The sequence below is a fragment of the Apteryx mantelli genome, chromosome 12 (genome assembly GCF_036417845.1).
Source record: "Apteryx mantelli isolate bAptMan1 chromosome 12, bAptMan1.hap1, whole genome shotgun sequence".
NCBI lineage: Eukaryota > Metazoa > Chordata > Aves > Apterygiformes > Apterygidae > Apteryx > Apteryx mantelli.
This window is the reverse complement of record NC_089989.1, coordinates 12,006,386-12,020,582: the sequence shown is the minus strand read 5'-3', so window position 1 is coordinate 12,020,582 and position 14,197 is coordinate 12,006,386. Positions and strand designations below refer to the sequence as shown.

The 14,197-nt window shown below is 50.5% G+C and overlaps 1 protein-coding gene across 1 annotated transcript in view; it reads right to left on the bottom strand.

Moving 5' to 3' along the window:
• DNAH1 (dynein axonemal heavy chain 1) overlaps positions 1 to 5,681 on the bottom strand; it is an 84,258-nt gene extending 78,577 nt beyond the window's left edge. The window contains 3 exon segments of the mRNA XM_067303206.1: positions 230 to 302; positions 900 to 1,155; positions 5,614 to 5,681. Of these exon segments, the coding sequence (XP_067159307.1) occupies positions 230 to 302; positions 900 to 1,115 (289 nt within the window). The 5' untranslated portion in view covers positions 1,116 to 1,155; positions 5,614 to 5,681.
• Between the last annotated feature and the right edge of the window lie 8,516 nt (positions 5,682 to 14,197).

Below are 14,197 nucleotides of genomic sequence, written 5' to 3'. Positions count from 1 at the left end.
AGTTCTACCGCCTAACCGGATCACTTTGCTCCACCTCGAAAAGCAATTCACTCTTCATGGGACATTCAAGCAGTTCAGCCCCATTCCTGGCACTGAGAGGAGAATGAAAGCAGTGCACTAATCTATAGTCAGCAGCTGACAGTCTAGTTCCCAATATGCTCAGCATTAGCAACTTCAAGAGTTATGGTCCCGTTTCCTGCCGTACCATGTTTCTTTTCAGTAGATTTACCTTTTGGGGTGTGCTGCTCGAGGTCTGCCTGTCTTAGCAAATCCTTGTGCACATGGGGGCCAGCACATACATCCTGAAATACATAATGTGGGGGAAGTGTTGGAGGTAACAGAACACATTTGTAGCACAGTGGGACAGTGGGTTAAAGAGGTCCGTAGAGAGCGTGAAACACTAAGACCCACTTTACCAAGAGCTTTAGGAACAATCAGAAACTGTGAATAATGGTTAGAAGAGGCTTAAAGAAGTACAAACATCTGGAAATTTCAGCCCAATGCACAGAGGCAGAGGATTTGTCAGCAGAGTACAGTCTGAAATCAACCCAAAATGTGGACTGGGGGCCAATGAGGTAGACAGTTATTCGAGTTTTACTTCCACACATCCCCTGCAGTCCCAACCATGTGCCTGCCCTGTCCTGCCAAGTGGCATTCCAAACCCAGACAACATCATGGTGACAGTGATAGCAAGGGCCACCGAGGATGGCAGCACAACTGTGATCAGGAAGAGCCTTATGGCTTCACTTTGTGAGGGCCAAGGTCTTGCACAAAGGCCTCTGCCCCAAGCGAAGGGCTAGGACCTGGGGTGAAAGCTACATTTCTCTGAGCCAAGTGTACCATAGGTCTTTCCATTTAAAAGGGTCCATGGTAGAAAAAGAACTGTTCTTTGCACTTACCCCCAAGTTGTTGGAGGCTCCTGCAGTGAGGACATCAGAATAAAAACTCTTTTCTCTAAAAGCCGGATATTTCCTTTTTAGTCCCTGGTTACTGCTATTGGGAGGAGATAAACTCGTTCCTGGACTGCAGTCCCAGCACGAAGCCTCACTGCTGATAGAGGGAGGGTAGGGGCTTCTCCCGAGGGAATTCATCAAACCCTTCTTTGCTTTATCCATCTTCTCAGGATAACAATGCTGTGATGCAACCCTGGGCTTGCTAGAGTAGAAAGATATTGAGCCTGTTAAGCACTGTATCTTTGGCACTCCTCCACATCCTCCCACTGTGTTGGATATTGTTGGCTTGCTAAGAAGATGAGTGGGTAACAAGGTAGGTTCGACCCCCTGCTTTGGTACCGAGCACTGCTGTCATGACCCGGAGGCCACTGGTCTCACATGGCTGACTGGATGGCTCACTAACCCCAGGGAAAAAGAGTGTTTTATTATTCGAAATGGTTTTGGAGGAGAAAACCAGCAGTATACACATGAAAAGTTGCTTTCCTGAAACAGCAGGGGCTTCCCGGATCTGTGGCAGCATTCAAAAGGCTGCCAGGAGAATCTCAGTAAACTGGGACTACAACAGAAGTGCTACTTTTGCTGTACCAAAATCCCTTAAAAATCTTGTCACACTTGACTCCGATGGGAGCGTGCTATGGCCTAGATACCAACACAGCTACTCCCAGATGCAAAGTCTGAGTCTTTTGTTTAAATAATGCAGGAGAGACGTCTAAGCATGGCCTGACGAATATTAAAATATAGCCAGAAGCTCCCCTCTCTCTCCTCCTGCAGGGGATATTTTTGCTGGTTATCTCAGCTCACAAATAATTTCTATTTTTCCACCTTGGGAGATGCAAGTCCAGGCAAATATCACATGTACATGGCTTTATTTTATAAAAGCCTTCATGCACTGAGAGATCCTAATTAAGAGGAGCCCTCAGACTTCTGGCACGATAAAAATGCAACCCTTGATTTTAGGCTTGTCTAAACACAGAGATGACTACTGTAACTCATTAATATAGATAAAGTGGCACAAGCCCCCCCAGCCTGCACACACATATACTGGTGTAATGATGCACACATACCCACATAGCTTATTCCTATAAATTATGAGTCAAAGCTCTTCACAATGTCTCTCAAGGCTACTCTGAGCATGATGCAGCTTATTCATCAATTCCTGCTCAGGGCTAGGCCCAGAGTCCTCATCCAGCCCTATGTGGCTAAAAGATTGTGTTCTGCACCCTTCCTAAGACCATGCATCTGCCTTGTTTACTTCTGGACACCAAGTGTCTGCAACAGGCTGCTGTCTCAGTGTTCCAACTTGCTGCAACAAATCATTAAAAACACCTTTGTAGGTCATAACTGGCATGGAACCCGTCCAGCGTTTCATTCCCACTCGGAGAGGATAACACAGAGGCTCTTCCTGCCATGCCCTCTCTGCCCTGCTCTTGAATGGAGTGAAAACTATGCCCATCCTATACTCTGGATCAGAGAGGGCAATTTTTCTAAATTTCACCTTGCCACCTGTCTGCAAGAATGAATCAGGCACACGCAGCAGGGAAAGCATTATATACATGCCTGAGATAAGAGGGAATAACTGTTTGCTGGTTTATTACTGCAGGTTCAAGCCAGTGCACAATTTTGAGAGGCTGATTCAAAAAAGAAATCAGATAATAAATCAAGGTTACCATGACGCGAATCCTTTAAGTGAAACAGAGTAAATGAACGGATTGCAGAGACTTGGGAGACAGGATCAATAATACCCCCTCCCCTCCTGCAAGCTAGAAAATCTCAAATCTTTCTCTTCTCAGCTTCTCTTTGGCTTGGCAACAGGAACCTCATACCCTGAAGAATGAATTTTCCATGGAGGATTTTGTTTTTATTAGTTATTTTATGCTCTGGCCATATCTATTTTAGCAGCCCAGCAGGATTGATTGGTATCAGCAGAGATCCAAGGATTCCTGATGAATCACTGCTGGCCTCTTTTGTGGCTGCCGCATGGGCACAGAAGAAGAGCAGCAATGCGGAGTGACCCTGCTGGGGCTCTCCTGATATGTCACCTGAGCATCCTTGCCTGGGCGCAGGGGAGGAGGTAGCACTGCGACTGGTCGTACTGGCCTTTTACCTTTCAGGACTGCAAGCCCAAACCTGCCCAATTCAGAAAGCTAACGCCAGGATGCAAGCTTCATCCGAACCTTTATTAGTGAGAGCCATAGAGCTCACTCCCAATTTAGCAGGACTGGCAATCTCTGCCCAGAACTGAAATAACGCGGCTGCTGCAGATCACGGCTGAGTTCCCTCGACAGCTGTGTGGAGGAAGTGTGTACCAAGCCTGCCCACAGCAGGCCTAATTCTTCACCACTTTGCACCCTGTGTACTCACTCACACCTCCATAAAGTCCTTCCCGAGTACTAAATTTATCTCCCAATTAAACAAAATCCAACTCAGTGTCCAGCTCAAAAACATCCATCTGTCACACTCTTGCAGATGCACAGGAGGGAGGCTCTGGTGTTTATAACTGCCAGTGGAAAACATACACCTACCATCCAAAATAACAAAATTAGGCCTCAAAAATTATACCAGCAATCTGCGAGACAGAGGAGTAAAACAGCTTGTCTGAGCATGCTACAGCTGATAAAGAGACAGGAGAACTGCTAAACACAACGGGAATCCCACTCGCCTGCCACCCCAGCTGCTGAGATGTGGCAAGGATTTCCAGCAGGGAGGTTCCCTAGCGTGGTGGGGAGCTCTGACGCTGGTATCAGCTTCCAGCTAGTGGGTGCTTTGCTGCTCCCATCCAGCTCGCAGGAATGATCTCCAAGTCCGTTTAAAGGAAGAGATACCCTCTCCTTTTTGTTCAGCCTATTTACTGGGGCAATGGGTTTAAGGTAGGGCAACTCACTCTCCCCCAGCCTCCAACTCTGCCAATATCATCTTCAGGCCCCCCACTCCCTGCAGAAGCAAGAACAGCATCCCAACTTGGATCTCCAAGGGCTGTCCTCCCCACCCTCCATCTTAGTGTGCCCTGGCCCTGATCCCCAGGCAGCAGAGCTGGGGGTGGACTGTGGAGGCTGTTGCTGCTTGGGCCGCGCGTGGAAGGGAATACTTTCCATCCTGCGGTGACCCTGGAACTGCAGCCTGAGATTTCAGCCAGCTCTGCAGCCAGCGTGAAACAGCCCACGCTGGAGAATTTCTTTGTTGCCCAAGGGAGCCTGAACAAAAGCAGTGAAACTGCCCAGAGCTTCATTATTGTCACGCTCCTGCGGCTGCAAGCGGGAGGCTGGCTGCATGCCGCATTAGCAGCTTTCACTCCTTTCCTACTTGGAGCACCTTCCTCAGGACCACAACGGCTGGTGCTTTCCTTTGATGGGGAGAGGTTCCAAGGTGGGAAAGGGAGTTCAGCTCATTGCAAGTCAGTGAGATTGGGGAGCCTAACTGCCATCTCCTCTGAACAGCTCTTCCTGAAAGAAGATATTCTGCAGACCTCGATAACCCTCACTCCCCACCACACTGCTGTCCCCGCACGTCCAGGCGCATCTCCCTGCTCTTCCATGGCAAACATCTGACCAGCACAGAGTCATCATCATTTTAGCTGTAATAACCTTTTTACATCTTTTCACTGCTGCTGAAATGCGTATCTTCCCAGCAGTTCAGTCATATTCTCTCACACCTGAAAAGCATGTTTCCTGGATATACCAGGTACATTGTATTATGCTAAATTGAACTATTCAAAATAAGAGCATATTCTAATGGAACTGCTGACACAACATTAGCTACAGTGTCTGCGTGTCATCGTGGCAAAACTATAATTACAATTTCTCAGTAAATCCGGGCTTTACATATCCAAGAAGTCAAACTCCCACGCGTTCTTCCTCAATGTCTGGTATAAGCTTTTTGATCTATTGCCTCCATTTCGATTCTTTGATCCAAAGTTTCAACAAAACGGACTAAGAAAGCGCCTTTTCTTTCAAATAAGGCTCAAAATGGCCTAAAGATTGCAACAGAAAAAAAGTACTTTAAAAAATAATCTAACCTGTATGAAGAACCGCAGATTGAAATCTAGTAGTCATTTATCTGCTATCTATTTACCTATGGATAGCCAAAGCCCCCATTACTATGCCATCCAGACATCAACACGTGGAAATTTTTCTTGTTGTAATTTAAGCCACATAATACGAGCTCAAATATGGTGATGGGCTCTACAAATGGCTTTAAACATTGCACCCTTCCTTCAGATCTCTTCCACTTCAGAAAGGGAGCTGAAGATAATTTCTAGCTGTGTACCACTCCAGCAATTTGCGTAGCGTTAAAATCGGTTTTCCTCTGGGTTTTGACGCGTGTTCCTTTCCCTGGGATGAAGTCCCCCACAAACAACATCCGAGGGCGCGGGAGGCAACGGCAGGTCAGCAGCGCGGCCCGCCACGCAGCAAGCCGTAAAGGCCGCGCGGCACAAGGCGCTTCGAGGCGGCGGCTGCGCTGGGTGCCGCGGGTAAGCGCGGTCACCGGCTAACGGTGAGGGCCGCGCAGACGACTCGCGGGCCCTCGTGCCGCCACCCGCCCGCCCGCCGTCACCCCGGCCCGGCCCGGCGGGGCAGTGCGCAGGCGCGGCGGCCCCGTTACCGTTCCCCCCCCCCCCCGCCCCGCCACGCGGGGGCTCCGGCCCCCGCCGGCCCGTACGCACCGGCCGCCCCGCTCCGAGCCCGCTGCGCCCCGTCTCCCGCCGCCCGACGCCGGCCTCGTTGCTAGGGGACGCGGCGGACGAAACCATCCCGCGGAGGGGCAGGGCGGCTCCGCTCCCGCCGCCCCTGCTGCCGGCTCGGGGTTCCCCCCCGCCACCGCCCGCGGCGCGGGTCGCCGCTCCCCGCCGCAGCTCCCCCCACCGGGGGCTTGGTCTCGTCCGCGGGGCGGTGGCTTGGGAGAGCGGCTTCTGGCTGCAGGCTAGAAAGTTCCCTGCCCAACGCGGAAGTTGGTCTCTCTAGCAACAGGGAGGCGCCCGGGTAGCGCAGTGCGGCCCCCCCGCCTGGCCGCCCCGGGGCCGGGGTCAGCGGGGGCTCCCGGCGCCACCGCCGCAGGGCCGCCGGGCCACCGCCGCCACGCAGCCACCACCGCCGCGGAGCCACAGCCACTGCCACCTTAGAGCCACCACTGAGCCACCTCCACCACTGAGCCACCGCAAACCCACCGACTGGCCACCACCGAGCCACCACAAACCCACCAACTGGTCACGACAGAGCCAGCGCCACCACAGAGCTGCCACAAACCCACTGACTGGCCACCACCGAGCCACCACAAACCCACTAACTGGCCACCGCAGAGCCAGTGCCACCACAGAGCCACCCCTGCCACAGAGCTGCCCCTGCCGAGCCAGCCGGGTTCTCCAGGAAGCCCACAGAGTCCACCTTCACCCCACCTTGGTAGGCAGGTGGATTAGCTTGAGGTTTTTCAGGGACAATCTCCTGAGACAGGGCAAAGTGAAGCTGAGGGATGTAGAGATTTATGCACTATGCCGTGGTGTGCGTATGACCACCACGAAGGTCTCGCATGGCAAGTGCCAACAGCTGGCAGGTGATGTGGACAAGTGGCTGCCCCGTGGCACGTGCGGTGGGCCGTGCAGGGCCACGCGGGGCCGTGCAGGGAGCAGAGGCTGCCCAGAGCCCCCAGCGAGAGCGAGAGCAGGGCTGCAGGAAGGAGGAGCGGGCCGTGCCGCTGCCGAGAGGCTGGCGAGGAGCAGCCAGGCGGGGGGTGAGGAGGAGCAGGTCTAGGTTATTTTGGGGGGAGGCAGGAGGCGGAGGAAGCAGAGGGGAAAGGATTTAAAGAGAAAAAGCCATAAGATGAGGAGATAAAATGGAAGGGAAGGCAAAGGGCCAAGAAGAAAGAGGAGACAGCGTGGGGGTGGGGGGGGACATGCCACGGGGAGGCAGCAGAGCCCAGACTATGAGCATCAGCTCTTCTCTCCGCCAGGGCCCCCACCCTGGCACCGGCTCCGGCAGCCAGCCCTGCGCTCGGTGCAAGGGTGTCATGGCCAGGGAGTCAAGGAAGGAAGCGCTTGTGCCATCATAAAATTTGCAAGCAAGGAAACGTGAGGCTTGGGCAGAGGGAGGTGGATGCTGTGGCAGGCAGTGCCTTGGGCAAGAAACACAAGCTTCTCCTGCTGGGAAAGCTCCTTTCCAGCAGTGCTCAGCTCCTGCCAAGGCATTTTGCAGACTGGTCCTTGGCAGCGGGGAGGTCGCTGTGCTGACTCACCCCGGCGCTGAACTGCCCCTTCCTCGGCTCAAAGCAGCAGCTGCTGAAGAAAGTCCCAGGTGCGGCTTCCCCATGTAACCACAGGCCTTGTTGCTTATTTTAAAAAGGAGTACATGCTGGCTTGCCTTGATTAGGTTTGATATAATTACAGTTCTTACCTGGAGTTCCCAGGAGCCGCATCCCAGATCGTTCTTCTCGCCAGGAGGAAGTGAAGGTGGAGACCCGTTAGCCATTTGTGTGGGAAGAAACCAGGCCATTTCACCTCGCCTGTCTCCCCAGCAGAGGGTCTGAATTAACAGCAGGTCTTGCTATCCCTGTGGTTAGTCGTGCTTCATTTTTGAACGGGTGTTTCAAAGTTCGATACAAAATGCATCAGCAAGTCAGGAGATGAAAGCCTAACTGTTTTGACTGGCTGGGCCTTCAAAAACCTACCGGGCCAGAACAGAAACCAGACGGGTGTGTGACCAACCACACTCTCAATCAGCGTGCTACAAGGGCTGTTTTACTTCCTGACTTGCTTTTGAAAGGGCCTTCTGGTTCCAGAGAAACTCCTTTCCAGGGGCTGCAGCAGGGTGCACCAACACTGCTCTGCAACCATGTCCTGTTTCTGCAAATGCTCTTCCAGCCCAAGACGGCCGGGGAGAAGAGCACGGGACCTAGCCACTTGCAAGGGGCAGATTTGAAGTGGTGGTGGTTGGCATTTGGCACAGCCAGCACAATGCTGCTGAGCATTTCTGTGCTCTCCCCTTTTCATATTAACCCCAGCTTGGATGTTGTCCCCAGCTGGGGCAGCACAAAAGGTTTAGCACTGTCTTTCTTAGGACAGTTCTTCCTGCTCCTTTTCTGCTGTGTGCTCTTTTGTAGGCCACAGATCTGCCCATACTTACAGATGATGCTGAGTTCCCAAGAAATCAGGTCTCCAAGAATGGGTTCCCCAGTTCCTGCTGAAATGGGTTGATCAGTAACTTACCCAGGATTTTCATTAGTGCAAGACTGTTGGGAGAAGGAAAACACTGCTCCCTCCATCCAAACGACCAGACCACTTGCGTGGTGAAAACATGAGCAAGGCTTAGCAGAACCTGAACCCATGGTGAGCAACAGAGCTCTGGCCTCCCCTATGAGTTGAGAATCAAACCAGTTTTAATGAGGTGCTGTGATGTGAACTGGCATCAGGAAGGTAAGAAACTTGAAACATGCTAATGGTTCATTCTCTCTCAGAGGCTCCATTTACAAGTCATTGTTTTTCTTTTCTGTCTGAAGAGCCTGACTTCTCTGTTTCCTATTGTCCAGATCTGTTGGAGCCACCTTTCCTCCCCTCCTCAAGTCACTTTCACCTCTTTGGCATTGATGCCTCTGTCCCGAAGTAACTGATAGCTCAGAAAAGAGCATCACCAGGATAGTGTATCACACATGAGTTCATATTCTCAGAGCATGGCCTTCCTCTCGTTATAGAAAGAAGAATAAAATATCAAAATGCCTGATTTCTGTGGACCTCAGAGATGATGCGCTGCTTGCTTTGTGTCATCACTTGCCCCTATCTGACGTGGGTGGCAGGCACCTTCAGATTTGGCAGAATTTCCCCAACCCGCTCCACACACATTTTCCTGAAGGTGTAAATGATCCTCAAAGCACAAGGCCACTGGAGAATAAGGCCCTAGATTTCTCTGTCTCCACACCTACGTGTGTTCCCACACACAAGATACAGCATTAATCTAGAGTAAAACACCACATGTTGACAACACTAACAATACATTTGACAGAAACTACTTAAATCAAACCCAAAAATGCAAAAACACAAGAAAGTCATGAAGCAGGAGAGCCAGGACAAGGTGAATTCTGGCTTCATGTTGCATGTGCATGCACACACATGTGCATACCCTTCTCTTGAAGAGGCAGTTTGATTTTTGGGAAGGCAATTTCAAGCCAGATTCACTTTTATCTTCCTGCTGCTTTCAACAGTGCTCACAATGCAAGGCAGCCAGTTACCTTGAATTCAGATGGTCTGTGCCTGGCAGAGCAGTTCACAGCAGCCAGCTGCAAATTTTCTGCTTTCAAACTAGAGTTTTTAATGCAATCTCAAAAAATGAATGAAACCGTGATAGAAAGACATTTTTGTTGGTTAGTTTTCTCCCTCATCTCTACCACTGTGGTGCAGCAAATCATATCCCCAGGGCTGGTTCTTTCACATTCAAGATCACACCATCACGTCAGCCAGAAGGCTTCCCAAAGGAATTTGCAGGATTAGGTTGCTTCTCCAGTGTAGGTGTGCAAAAAGCATGGGGCTGGCCAGAAGTGGGAGGGTGGCAGTGAGGATTTCCCGGGCCAAGCCTGAGCGGGCAGGCAGTGGTGGTGGCAGAGAAGCTAAACAAGGCCCAGATCATGAAATCTCAGCAGTGGTGGGCTAAGAAACCTGCACTGGGCATTTTTTTAACAACTGGTTCAGCTGAATTGTTCAGAACTGTCTCTAACACCGTTCTACCATCTTCTCCATAGGGCTGCAGACAGAAAAAGCCCATCAACTGCCAGCAAGCCGAAAACTCCAAAGGTAAGATTCTTCCAGGAAGAGCCTAGATGTAGGCTCCCAAATGCTCTGGGGTTAAGCCCTTAAATTCTTCACAAGCCCCAGCCAGATAAATGGGCCAACATCATGCAGCCTGACATGAGGCACCGACAGGTCATTTGTCAGGACATGCACAGGGGACTTGAAATGCCACAGTCCCCCGGCAAAGATGGTCCAGGCACTTCCCCATCTTCCTGGGAAAAAGCATCAAAACGGAGCCATGATTCTAACGACTGGCACTCAGGAGCATAAAGCCAGGCTGGAACAGCTGGGACACAAGTCATCCCAGGTAAGCTCTGCCTCCCAGCAAAGTCAATATGTCCAGTCTGTACTGGGGAGGATGTAGCCTGAGAGATCAGGTTTCTAGGCGCGCTTCAGAAATTTCAGATTTGCAGATATACATGCTTCAAGTCTTCAAAACACAACACTCGGGAGGCTATAGATAGAACCTGCTCTCTTCTAGGAAATATGTCACCCGCCCCCGGTGAAAACTATCCTAAAAGAACTGCAAGCCATTTCTGAAGAGATACTAGCAGTCTTACAACTCAGGCTTTCCTAGACAGCATACAGGGACGAAGGTCCTCAGCCAATTAATTTTGCATCTTCAGTCAGTTCAGAGGGACACTTTTTTAAAATAAGATTGGGGAAATGACTTGCATACTTTTAGAAGGGTTGGAAATTTCCCCTGAAGCTTCAGGAGGAACATCAGGCTTTTCATGAGAGAGACAGACATCTTGGCTCCCTACCAGTAGGGCTGTGGTTAGGGCACTCACTGGGGGTGTGGGGAGCCCTGGTTCAAAACTCTATACTGGATCAGGCCAGTCAGGCTCAGTATTGTATCTCCCTGTAGCAGGTAAGTGTCTAGATCATCTGGTTTTGAGCAGAAATTCCATCCTTTGCTGACAAACAGCATTGCTCAAACTAACGTATTCCTGCAAAAAGCCTTTCTTTCAACCAACTGGCATTTTATCAAGGAATCCCCAGCCTGTTCAGATTTATACCACTTGAAAGCATATGCCAAAAGCTGGAATAGATACTCATCTGAACAACACCATTTTAGAAGCTGTATGGAGCAAAGCCTGAGCTGATGGGCTGGAGAGAGCAACAAAATAGATTAATTTCTTTGCACCAGGCCTTAGAAGAAGTCTAACATCCTCAGAGATGGAGGCTCAAGCATGCCATGTGTCAGAGTGGCGTCACTACATGAGTTGACAATCCAACATTTTTGGATTTAGCATGGCTTCAAAACATATCTTCCTGACACTTGTTCATTGGTTGATTTATTGCACTGAGTGCCAGCTTGACTTCCTGCCATCAGTAACACAGTGCTGTCAATATCTGGGCATTCGTATCATTTATCTGGCTGGTTCATCTATTCTCAAAGTATCATCTCACTTAGCAGTGAATCTTTCTGTAAAGTGCTCTTTCAAACATGCACAAAAACATTAAAAGCTAGTGGGGGAAAGCATAAAACAAGTGGTTTTGCTGTTTTATGTCTGTTTTTTATATGCACCTGTGATTATTGTAACAATATGGATATGAATGTGAATATGAAAATGAAACTGTGAGGAGAACGTGGCACTTGAGCATGGGCTCATCCCTTTTGTTGCAAGTCAGCTTGCCAGCCCTGTGCTTGCTGTGAAGGGAGTTACTGGAGTATCCATCCTGCAGAGCAACCTGGAGAAAAGCCATGTCTGGATGATGGCTGAGTCCAGTAGCCTTCACTGCCACCTTGGGAGAAGGAGAAGGAGAAAGAAGGGAGAAAAAAAGAGTCAGTGCAGATACTGACCTGATTCTTGAAGGTGCACCATGTGTGGCACAGGGCTCAGCATCAGGGTGGTCTTGGCAAGTCACACATCACCTTCATGTGATGACTGGAGAGAGCAGCCGTGGTTATCAGAGCAGTTGATACCCGGTGTCAGCTTCAGCACTACCACATGTGCTATGGGAGATTCAGGTCAGTGGTGCCACTGGTGACTCATGCCAGCCTTACAAGTGGTGACATTTCTGGGTATCTCAATGGGGAGGAGATTCCTGAAGCAAAGGTTGAGCTGCCTCCACCCAAAGGCAGTGACACCCACTCAGTAAATGCCAAGTCTTCTCCTCCAGTGCAGAGAACAGAATCCAGAGCAGTCAAAATCTGGAGGGAGACACAGTGGTGGCACTGCTTGAGAGATCTGTAATTGGGAGAAACTGGGCAATCAAGTCAGAAAAATTACAGATTCCAAATGTATATCATCACTCTTCTAATTCCTAACTCTCCCCCTGCTCCCTTCTCTGCTGACGCTCCAGTCCCCACTTCAATACCTGCCAGGTCCTTTTAGAGAGCTGACATTTCCATTCCTGACATTTTCTGCAGCTCCATCTGGGAATTAATGGCCGGATATTAACAGCGATGGGGCCGTTTATCATAATTAGTCTCATGAAGCTACTAAGCATCCAACTATTTTTCATCAGCACCGAGGAAATAAACTGCAGAATCCAGTAGACGAGACGGACGATTTATTTATTGATTGATTTATTTTGGTTTGTCAGGATGTGGCTTTAAAGTTTGCGGAGATGAGCAATGCTTCTTGGAGGCAATGACGACAGTAGGACTGGCTCGCCTTGGGTGCACAAGCTGCAGAAAAGAGGCCCTGGACCCCCAGAGACAGCAAGGAGACATTTGTTATTCTACATCTGCTCTAGCTTTCTGCTGATATAAATGACAAGTTGCGACAGGTTGAGTCCTGGCTTGGCAAGCTCATGAAGAGACAGCCACTAGCCACACGATGGCACCATGAATGAAAGCCATCTCAACGCATGCCTTTTTTTTCACATCAGGAAAGTGAAGGGAGGGTGCTGTTTGCCCTGAAGGAGGTGGCACTGGACCAGCAGCTCAAGGACAGTCAGCCAGGTGTGCCAGGTGGTCCCCAGACCCCAGTGCTGAAGGAGGAGGATGCAGACAGCACATGTCTATTTCACCTTCTGTATGTGCCTGGGAATGCGTGAAGCTGTTTTCTTATTTGTCATCCCATTCAGAACAGAGTGAAACTCTGCCTTCTTGTTGTTTTCCTTCTCCTTCAAAGGATCAGCACCGAAGAGCAGGGAGACAAAGTCTCATGCACAAGAGAGACCAGACTGGGTGCCTTGCAGGCAGGGGAAAGCCTTGAGGAAGAGCTGGGTCTCACCATCTGCCACCTTCTCCGGGGAGATGAGCTCCACCCTGCAGAAGCTGACACCTGCTGTGCTCTCAGCCTTACCTTTTAGGAGCCAGTGCAATAAGTTGCCTGTGTTTCTATGAGCTTGAGGACTCAAGAAATATGCCTGAGCCTGCATTCCTCTCTGAGGAAAGCTGGTCACTGAGCTGCTGAGATCCATCAGATGGTGTGATCCAACCCGATGGCTACAGCTCTAGGCCAGGAGCCTGCTGGGGCAGCAGGCAGCTGTCTGTGCTGATTTCAGTAGCTCTTCCATCAGCTTTGGAGTCCAGATGACCACCTCACATGGCAGTGGAGTGACAGGATGAATGGGAGATGAATGGGAGACAGGATTGCTTTGAATGTGAAGGCTCCATTTCTCTCTGGTTTATTCTCTCCCTCCCTATGATCTCTCTCCAGCCGATGGAGTTAAGCATTCAGAGAATTCAGGCATTTTGTCCTCTACACATCAGACTGTCTTTGACACAGGTCTCTTTGCCTCGTAGATGTCAAGCACGTCAGGGGGAGGAAAAAGTGACCATTCAGAGCAAACAGCTGTTCACCATACAGCTCTGCTAGAGCTTCCTGTCTTCCTTGCAACACCCCGCCCCCACCGCTCTGGACACACAAGGAAGGCAATGCAGCTGCCCTCAACTCCTCCCAAGAAGGCTAATCCAGGCCAGACCCTCACCTGCACTGTCCTGTGTAGTCCCAGGACATCTCCTGCAGATGAATCAAGTCCTTGGGTTCCTCTTCCTCATCCCACACCCCTGACTTGCTTGTGACCTAGAGTAATCCCCTCGGGGCGGCTGATCTGACTCATGGCTCAGGAGTAAGAGCTGGGCACTGGAAGGACTCCTTTGCCTCAGAAGGAACAAGGAACAGTGTAAAGCCCAGAAGTTGAACAGCCCCAACTGTACCTGCACATAACAGGGCTCTTCCAGCTGGAAATCAATATCTTGTCTGCATGAACAAGAAAAGGACTGGAGGAGGACCTCAGATACATCCACTGCGAGAAGATTTGAATGTGCTTTTGGACGTGTTCTGCAGTAGGTGCAGACCCATCCAAAGTGTGCACAGAATGAGAAGCCAGGGGCACACGGTGGCCAGCACACACAGCTTGGAAGCTCATGCCTAGCCCACAGGAAGCAGCCTAAGATAACATGCCTTGTGAAACCCCTGCTGGGGTCAGCCCACCTAATTCTGCATGACATCTAGACAGGGGCTGGCACTTCTCTGCCTGCAGTTCCTCGTGCCTCTGTTTCAAAGCAAGAAGTGAGGAG